This window comes from Salvia hispanica, chromosome 4 (assembly GCF_029641045.1).
Source record: "Salvia hispanica isolate PSC_SH4W2 chromosome 4, Shi_PSC_v1, whole genome shotgun sequence".
NCBI classification, from domain to species: domain Eukaryota; kingdom Viridiplantae; phylum Streptophyta; class Magnoliopsida; order Lamiales; family Lamiaceae; genus Salvia; species Salvia hispanica.
In genome coordinates, this window is record NC_142695.1 from 21,630,987 (window position 1) to 21,640,796 (window position 9,810).

The 9,810-nt window shown below is 36.5% G+C and overlaps 1 protein-coding gene across 1 annotated transcript; it reads right to left on the bottom strand.

Moving 5' to 3' along the window:
• Positions 1–2,382: 2,382 nt before the first annotated feature.
• Positions 2,383–9,534, bottom strand: LOC125195693 (SNF2 domain-containing protein / helicase domain-containing protein / F-box family protein). Its single transcript, XM_048093853.2, has 8 exons — positions 8,991–9,534; positions 5,046–7,655; positions 4,744–4,957; positions 3,911–4,195; positions 3,775–3,834; positions 3,557–3,687; positions 3,205–3,319; positions 2,383–2,697 (listed from the first exon to the last, which is right to left on the bottom strand). The coding sequence occupies exons 1-8, from the start codon at positions 9,440–9,442 to the stop codon at positions 2,533–2,535; spliced, it is 4,032 nt and encodes a 1,343-aa protein (XP_047949810.1). The 5' UTR covers positions 9,443–9,534; the 3' UTR covers positions 2,383–2,532.
• Positions 9,535–9,810: the final 276 nt, after the last annotated feature.

The following is a 9,810-nucleotide window of genomic DNA, read 5'->3' on the forward strand; positions in this document are numbered from 1 at the left end:
ATTTCTCTTTTGGGGGTTTCGCTTTGCCATTTATGGTACCATCTGTCCTGCATCGGTACATGATTCTAACTTCTAAACGCTGCCTCATGTTACCAAGCATGAGCATGCGCCCCGTTGGATTATTTCAAAGTGGTGCAATTGATTCACGTATATTAAATATTAGTGCAACAATTACTTATCATAATTTTATTATTTGTCTAATGATGGAGTAGGAGGAGTTATTACAAGAAGAGGCTACGAGATGATAGAGGTTACTAATAATTGTACTATTTTCATCATTATTGTTATAATTATTTCCTTTGTCTTTTCATTTGTTTTTTAGAGCCGTAGATATAGATCCCTTGAGGATTGAGATGTATGTTGAGTCATTGTTTAGTTTAACAATCTCGAAAGAGAATTATCATTTATTTTGTTTCAATTTATATATCAACTGTATTTTTTGTTCTTATTGTTCGTTTCCAGCCTTTCTCGCCTCTTTTCTCTAAGACATCTTGTATAATTGAAACCGTTATATTATTAAAACTAGTTTTAACCCACGTGCGATGCACGACTAAATATTTTTTCATCATACAATTTTAAATTGTTAATTGATTAATTAAAATAAAAAATAATATAACTATATAAGATTTAAAATAGAAAATATACTACATATAATAACAATTCAATAAATATATACTCAATTCATTTTAAATTTTTACACCTAAAGACATTAAATTAAACATACTATTTAAAATGGAATCAAGACGAACACAATTATTTCGACAATGATGAAGAAACTATATCAAGTGTTGACATTTTTGAAAAATATGTTTAAAACAATCCTTCATAGTTCTCTAAATCACACTTTTTAATAAAATAATGAATCGTAACTTATAATATTAAAAACGATAAAATTATGATCATACAAAAAAATTTTACATTAATTGGTTGAATTAATATTATTACATTAATGAATAGTGATAGCCGTTTTGAATGTTGGAGCGTTATGTTTAATTGCGTTGTTAAACGTGACTTGTTGGAATTGGTTTCAATAATATGGTTAATTGGTTTGGAATTCTTTGCGCTTGAGAATATTGATTGATCTCATTAACATAGAAGTTGATATAGGAATAAGAAGGGTGAAGAGTTTTGATTCAAAGAGACACTTGGTACACCAAAATCAGTGATGAATGATCTTGATTTTTGTGAAAATACAATTCTTCCATCTTTAAGAATGATAAGATTGGGATAAAATTCTCGAACCATATACACTCGGTAATCTAACTATTGTAATCAAAGAAAAGAAACAACAATAAATGAATTGGAAATTACAATGAAAATTAGTAAAAAAAAACCCTCTTTCCACAAGATAAATTACATCACGGTTAGTGCTCTCGGATTGACATAATATCCTCAAAGATGAAACGACTTCATCCTAATGTATATAACATTTCAAACCTGCCATACACCTATGAACTTGACGGGCTCCAAAAATCGAGCAATACAATGTTCCTAAAATGTGCAATAAAATGTTGAGAACTTGAGAGAGAATGGAAAATGCTTTTGTTGGTATGTAATTCATCCACAACTCTATATTTTGTTATAGGCACAAAATTAGGTTTAGGGTTTAGGACAATAGAGGTTACAATACCTATTGGCAAAGTGGAATACTATAACGTGTTATGTTAATTATTTTCAATGGACACTATGTTGAAGGAGTAACGGCATCATATACATAATAAATTCCAATGTCAAATATTAAAATATTTTTGTTTGAGTTTAAAGAATTTAATCAGCCATATAAATTTCAAATATTTCACTTTTCTAATAGAAATTTACAAAATATGTATAGAAGGAGTAACGGCAATGCAATATAGCCATATTAAATAGTTATGGCATATTGTTTAATTAATTAGGTAACTGCAATTTGTAGCCTAATTTTAAATTTGAAATATTGATGACATTTACTACACATAAATATTTATAGCAGTGACTACAAATATACAGATTTATTAAAAATCACCCAAAATTTATACAAATTTAAATTTTTACCTAAAACTTAAAAATATTTACAATTTAGGCCAAAACTCGATATAGATAGATTGTATAATTAAAACAAATTAAAGCGTCAAGGTTTATAATCCAAAACTATGTAGCGTGCTATATGTGATTTGTTTGCGCATGCAATTATTAAGTAAACATAATAATATCTTATGAAGATCTTGACGCAAGGCAATTCTTCTACGTTCTCTCTTCTATACAAACTAAAGATGGATGAGCAGAGTGTGTTTATGTACAACTTTAGACAAACTTCTTGAAGGGGCAACTTTACCACGAGACTCTACAATCTTCACCAAAAATGCATAATTCTATATGGTAGTATATACCCAGAATCAAGCAATATGCCAAAAAATTGAATCAAGCATTCAAATATGAGATTCAATTCACTACAATAACTGCAGAAGTTCAAAAAATATGCTAATTGTAGAGGGAGCACATTGACATCATACTACTAATTACATTCTAACATCAAACTAATCCAGAAATTATAAATTAATCACATGCCTTTGTCCTGGAATTTGTACGGACAAAACTGAGGTGAGCCAGATAATTGCTTTCAGCAAAATCGTGCAATGTTTTAAGTGTTCGTTCCCCATCAAGATAGCGGTCACTTGTACCAGACTCTTCCTTCAACAACTTTCCACCTTCGTTGCCATCCTAATCAAGTGCGCACTATTAGTAGGCATTGTGTTACAGAAATGGTGGTTTTCAAATGATTATCATGCATAATAAACCAAGCATCATTTTCAGATCAAAGAGTGTCATTCTTATTAATTTTGCATGTTAGTAGACACTACTAATTATATCTGGAAGACCTAATCCAGTACACCAAATGCATGGATGCGCTGTGTAAACAATCAGTACCACTGCAGATTGATTTGAGTATTCACGTGAAATACTTCAACTGCCTAGTAATGGGCCGAATATACAACACTTGCCGGGGGGGGGGGGGAGTAAAGGGAATATTCTAGACAGGTTGGATTAGAAGATAAAAGGCGCTTGTTTTATTTCCAATGTTGTGACATTAAGTAGACTTCCCTGACTAATTAATTGATATAGGTAATTTACGTTACTTCAAATGCATGCCCGTCTCCTAACACTAAAATAGTAGTACCCCATAGCACCCAATCATTCAGGAGACAAAACAGAGCGGAATGCATTTACCTGCAAAAATCTCAGCATTTGCTCTTCAATTGTGCCCCTCATTGCCAGTGTTTCGACATGAATGGGACGTGTTGCACCCATTCGATGAGCCCGACTAATAACCTGCTCCTCCATACTGATCAATTTCCACAGCAACAAAATCCAGTCAACATAAACACAATGTAGAGATGCACTAGGTCTTATTATCTTATAAACCATCATCACCCATGTTAGTGGAGACAGCATGAAATAACAAGAGGTTTATGCATTTTACAGGAAGCAAACACAATTAATCTGGAAGAGCTGTTTCAAAGAACAACGAAAATATCAACAAATATTTGCCAAGAATCAAAACATGACTTTGATTTCTTACCTTCTATCCCAAATAGGTTCCATTAGATAGACATGAGTCACAAAGCTTAAATCAAGACCTAATGCTGCACTTCCATCCATCAAGAGAGCCATACAGTTTTGATCATGCTGGAAAGTTGCCAAAGATTTCATCTGAAATGAAAACAGTGATTAAGAAAGTGCACAAAACCAGAAGTATGCAGTCCTAGATTAATAGACACCTAAAGCAATCAAATATACCTTGTTGCCAGAGTGCATAGGACTGTACATTCCAACAAATTGGACTCCCGCAATGCTCAGCTGCGATTTGTAAAGTTTACCTCATTAACTGAAGAAACTAAAAGAAAGAAACATGTCCATGTCTGATCAAATTTACCTGTTGCTCAATTATATGGATATGCTCGAGGAACTGTGAGAAAACAATAACTTTCTCCAAGCCATTTAGGCACCATCCATTTCTAGAGTTTTGGGAAGCCTCCTGATCTGGGGATGTGTTGTAATAGCTCGACGTAGAGGATAAATTAAAGTTATTAGGCATAACCTCTCCCTTTTCGGTAGGGCACACAATCATCATATTATGTTCTTGTAATTGCTTTAACTGATGAACTAAGTATGTAACTTTGCTGCTAGATGTTGACTGCCAATCAGGATTCCAGTCATCCTGCATTAAACAGTGGCTACTGTCAGTGTATAGCAACCAGTGGTTTATAAGCATAATACATATACAGACACTTAGGTGATTAACTTTTGCCACACATGGGCTCTTTGACAAGGGAATTCCCTCATATTTGCTTACGGGACGAATAAACTTTTGAAAGGTTTCTCAATCTTACTCTATTCCATACAGGAATTTCGACTTAAAATTTCAATTAATGTAGCCTCCTCCTCCCCCCAAAAAAATTGAAAAAATAATACTAATAATAATCAATTGACTTGCACTGTTTCCAGATAAAAGAGAAAAGAAGTGCTTCATCTTGTGGACCAAACAAATAAGGCACACAAAAGAAGATTACTTGAAGCTACAGAGGGGACAACGAGAAGCCTAGAAGATTTGCTTGTAGTTGTCTGGCGTAAAAACAACATAATGATTTGCAGCCTATTTCCCTTTCTTAGTCTTAGCTGTTGAAAAATATACATATTATAGTGGTGTTTCTGCCAATGAATTCAAATATTGGCCTTGTAGATATAAAAAAACACGCATAAACTGACCTGTTTATATGAGGGTTGCAACTCAATAAGATCTTTTGGCACAGGCCATTTAGGATCAGGATTCTCTGGACGAGCCAATTCCTCTGGAGTTTGCATCTCATATGAGTAACCACAGCCAGGAAATGTACACATTTCACTGTCCAAAGCAACACAATCAAGGCATAAAAGGTGCCTACAGGGTGTAATGACAGGTAAACGACACCATTCTTTGCACCTGAAAAAATAAGTACGTTTAATAGTATCAATATGATCTCTAAATCATGTGAACTGTAGCAAGAATCGAAATCAAAGGCATACCCTACCTCACACAATCGCCACCATATAAGAGATAGTACTTTATCAAACCATACTCTTGTGACATAGGGTCCAAGCCATTCTCCACTAAGACATCCATAGTTTCTTGAATATCTTGGCCAGCATCTGATACTCTGACATGCCCAGCCACAGAGCAGGACAACCTTACATTTTTAATTGTAGCAGCCCGAAATTTCCATTGTTTTGGGTTCAATAAACTCTCAACATGAGATGAATCATTCCAATCCGCCATCAAAATATTACGCCGAACTGTTTCTACCAACTCATTGTAACTTTTTGCATGTTCGTCAGAAAAGTCCACAAAAGTCACTTTTCTAATACAAGGTGGTATAGCCTTCAAATCTTTTTTTCTTGCACTAATCATGCATCTCTTAAGTAACTGCAGCAAACGTGACCTTCCATCTTCCATCTCTGCCTCGAACGGCATTATTATACCCGCTTCCCATGATCTTTGATTCTGCCCGTATGGCTCTTCTTTGAGAAATCTTAGCAATGGTTGAAGATAAGAAAGCTGACTGCTAGGAGTATTGGGGGTTGGAGTGCCTGTCAACAGCCAGCGGTTTGTGGCAGTCAGTGAAATTGCCATTTGCAACTTGTTTGTCAAGTTGAGACTTGAGCCAAGAGTATGCCCCTCATCCAACATAACTCTGAGCCAATGAACTTGCATTAATACACTTCTTTTACGGGGAGACCACTCAGCACTCAAACGGTTGAAGGTAGTTATCACAACATCATAGTCCCAAGCCAAGTTGTGAACGGAAGGCTTTTTCTTTTGATCACCCCATACATACACTCTTAATTGACCAGGTCGCACATGTCTTTCAATTTGAGTTTTCCAATGTTCAACAAGGTTGGATGGGACAACAATCAAAGTTGCACTTGACAAATAAAACCTCAGTGAGTCTAATGGCTCACAAAGAGCAACCCTAAGGGCATCCAAATCAAAGGTCAAGTTTCGAAGATGTCCAGGATAGTACCACTTCAGTGCTTTTTTTTCCACTCTTTGTACTAGGCCAAATGCTTTAAATATTTTGTGATAATTACGAGCAACTCTAGTATCAAATAGTGAGGTTCCTACGATAGGACTGACCAATCCAGCTGTTTCCATCTCAACTAACTTATGTGGTGGAAGTTTAGCTAGCCAAGTCAGGGCTTTTTTTGTCTCGGAATTGATTAATGTGTAGTGCTCCTTTAGCACGCTGGTGAAAAACATAATATTTTCCTGCTCTCCCCCCAAGCATCCTTTGGCATGGAACCCTGGTAAGTATGTGATGGATTGCTTGTAATCCCAGGACTCTTCAGGTACATTACAATTTTGGTACGAGGGGTCACTATTCATACTACAAAACCAAGCTGCAGAAGTATTTGCTTCACGCTGATTTGCTGTCCTACGCCACTTGCTACAGGCATCACACTGGACCCAAGTTTCATTGCATTCAATGTCACCTATCAGTGTCTCCTCCACCTTCCTGGTGCCCATTCTACAAGAGAAACCATTTTTATTTGCTGAAATCTTTTTCTTGTTCCCCTTGTTGGCATGCTTCCCGACTTTTGAGTATTTCTTGGATTTAGAGGATGGTTCCTCATATGCCTCCAATAGATTTCTCTTAACAGTACTCCAGCTCCTGCTATGCTCTATAGTGCTACTTGCAGGTGCTGAGAAAGTCGGTGTAGACAACTTCATTCGTTTATTAACACTCATATCAGTGGGTTCCAGCATTGGCTCACCAGATCTAAGACGCCTAGGAGAATGTGATGCATTGCTGATATAATTGTTCATTGGGTTGAGTTCATCAAGAGATAATTGGCCCCTACGAACTTTTTTGCCCACAATTTTATTGATATCTGATGCATATCCCTTGGTCGCATTGTCCGCACTAACTTCATAATAGCCACACCTCTGACTGCCATTATGTAAACACCAAGTCAACTGTGCTGCCTCTGGGGCTTCTGCCAAGGTTCCTTGTGTCTTCAGGAGAAGAGAAAGAGCAGTTATAGTCTTACCCAGTCCAGGTTCATCGCAGAACATTCCCCCACGAAAATCCTTGATTGTAGGAACTGAACCGGTGACAATTTCACCAGAGACTGTATTGATATTAAATTCAAAACCATCTTCGGTTGTGAAACTCATATATAAAGGGTGTTGTAAGACTTTAGGATCTCTCTCACGCTCTAACATCCACTCAACTGCCGCTTGCTGATGTGGATAAAGTTTAAGTTTCATACATGGCATGATAGATGCTGCCAGATAATTTAAATGGTGGCATGTCAAAGAAATCTTAACAAGGTCATTTGGGCTTAACGCTGTTAAAATTTTAATCATAATATCATCCCATAGCACCCAGATTCCGCATTCATTGGACGAATCTGCTGGCAGTATTCTTGAACAAGGAGAGTCTACCTTCATTGTCACGCTGGGTAAACTCTTAAATATTTCCTGGAGTTCAAACCCCTTTTTCTTCTTAGGATTGTTAGGTGCACTACAATGTCGTTCACAACCAAGAACATGACAGTCTTTTACATTCCAAATGCTACATGAAGCATGGCTATTCAATCTAACTGAGTTGAGTATCAAGCTTCTAGCTTCCCAGTCACAGCTGCCAGCAATATCCATAAACTACATTAGAAAGCAAGACAAAGCACTCTACTCCAAGAATATACTATTCTGGAGTTTCAAGAGTACATACTTTAGCATTGATTTCGAAAGAAAAACATTAGCACTGTCTTAAAACCTAACACACATTCAAGCTATGAAAAAGGCATCAATAGAACTGCAATCGTATATTCATGAAATAGAGCCCAAGCAACTGAGTAGTGATATGACATTGTTTTATCCACCCAAAAAAAGAACTTACTGACATGACATTGACCTAGATTATAATGATAAAGTGACACAAGAAACTCAACAACCAGTTCCAAGTTAGCCAATCTGAAAAAAAAGAAGGATAAGGAAAGCAAGAATATGGATGCATGACAGACATTATCGAATAGCGCCTTTTGATGAGAGATATGAACAAGAAGCTTCCAGAAAACTAGTGTTTTATGAATTATATGAAGCCAGTAAGCAATCAGCGAATCCATATGTATTTGAACCCGAATATCCAGGAAAAAGCAGAATATTTGATGGAAGGACGGGGAGCTAACATATATATTTATATCCTTATTCTGGCATGTAAGCAGGCAGGCCTAAAAAATTGAAAAGGAAAAAATTGCATTCCCAAGACCAGCCAAATGTTGGTTGCGCCAAAATATGTGAAACTTCCAGTTTTTATGTATTACTCCACATCCATAATGGATACTATTATTGATTCTTACTAATTATACCAAAAACTACTTTTGTCTTTATGGCAAAACATTGATAAGAAAGAAATAAGTAAACTATAAGAATTTCAATTCGCAGAAGCAATAACAGAGATCTACTTTTGTTCAAAAGACATCCTGAGCACACAATTAGCATCTTGGATCGTAATGGCTTCATCCATACAGCTGGAGCAGGTTCAACAAGAAGTGAAGAGCAAAGACTCTGCCTAATCTGACCCAAGTAAGGTGATCAGAAAATCTAGTTTAATACTCCTCAGTCTCACTATAACATCTCACTATAAGTGATTGGTATTCCTTTTTTGGTCGTCCCATTATAAGTGATCAATTTCCTTTTTCAGCAATAAAAACAACAAACTCTTACTTTATTCTTTTTCCTATTTTATGATCTTCTAATTCTCTACTTTATTCTCTTTCACATAACTCATTAAATATCATTTTTAAAAATTTGTGCCGGAAAAAATTTGATCACTTGAGGGAGTACCATTATTTCCTTTTAGAATCCAACCAATCCGCAAAGAAAAAGAAAGAAAATAGTAGTAGGAAAACTTAATCTACCATAACAATAGGTATAGCTTAGATTATACGACGAGAAAAGGAAATCAAAAACGCACCTCAAGTGTTTGAAAAGCGCAGCGGCGACGGAGGTCGACCGCGGGAACTGCCATCCAGACCACAATTCCGCCGGCAGGTACACATCCACCAACACCACAGCCCTAATTTCCGTACTGCCGCTCTCGACGTGCACGATTCGAGCCAAAATCCACAAGCACTTGTGCGCAACGAGGGCGTGCAATTGGTGCACCACGCTGATTGATCCGTGCACCATCCCTATCCTGCCCCACCGCTTCCTCGTGGACGGCGTACCTTTGGAATCAGGAGCTTCCGAATCGCCAATGAGGGTCAATCGGGCGCCGTTCTGAGCGGCGAAGTAAACTTGGGCGTTCTCGCCGGCGAGGCTGCAAATCGAGTTGAGGGGAACGGTGGCGTCGTCGGGAACTGCGAGAACCGCACAGAGGTAACCGCAGAGCTTGAAATCAGGCGGCGGCTCGACCTCGTTTTCCATGTGGAAGTAGGAATTTGGTTGCAAGGGGATGAATGATAATGGTGATTGATTATTGGATCACTGGAGAAGGGGAATCGATATATTTTCATTACTTCCAAGTATACTAATTACCTTATTCTCTCAGAAAAAGAATTACTAATTACCTTAAATTATTATAAATCCAACAGAAGATACTAATAAGCATTGTTTTTTTTGGTATAACTAGATTTGCTATGTACGGAAATCATTTTAAATTAAATTAATGATGAATAAGTATGCCGAATTCAAAAGTATTCTATATTTTTCAAATATAGAGTAATATTTTTTAATGGAAAAAGTACTAAATATTACAACTACGTCTTAATAATTATCTCTTTTTTAAAAGTGGG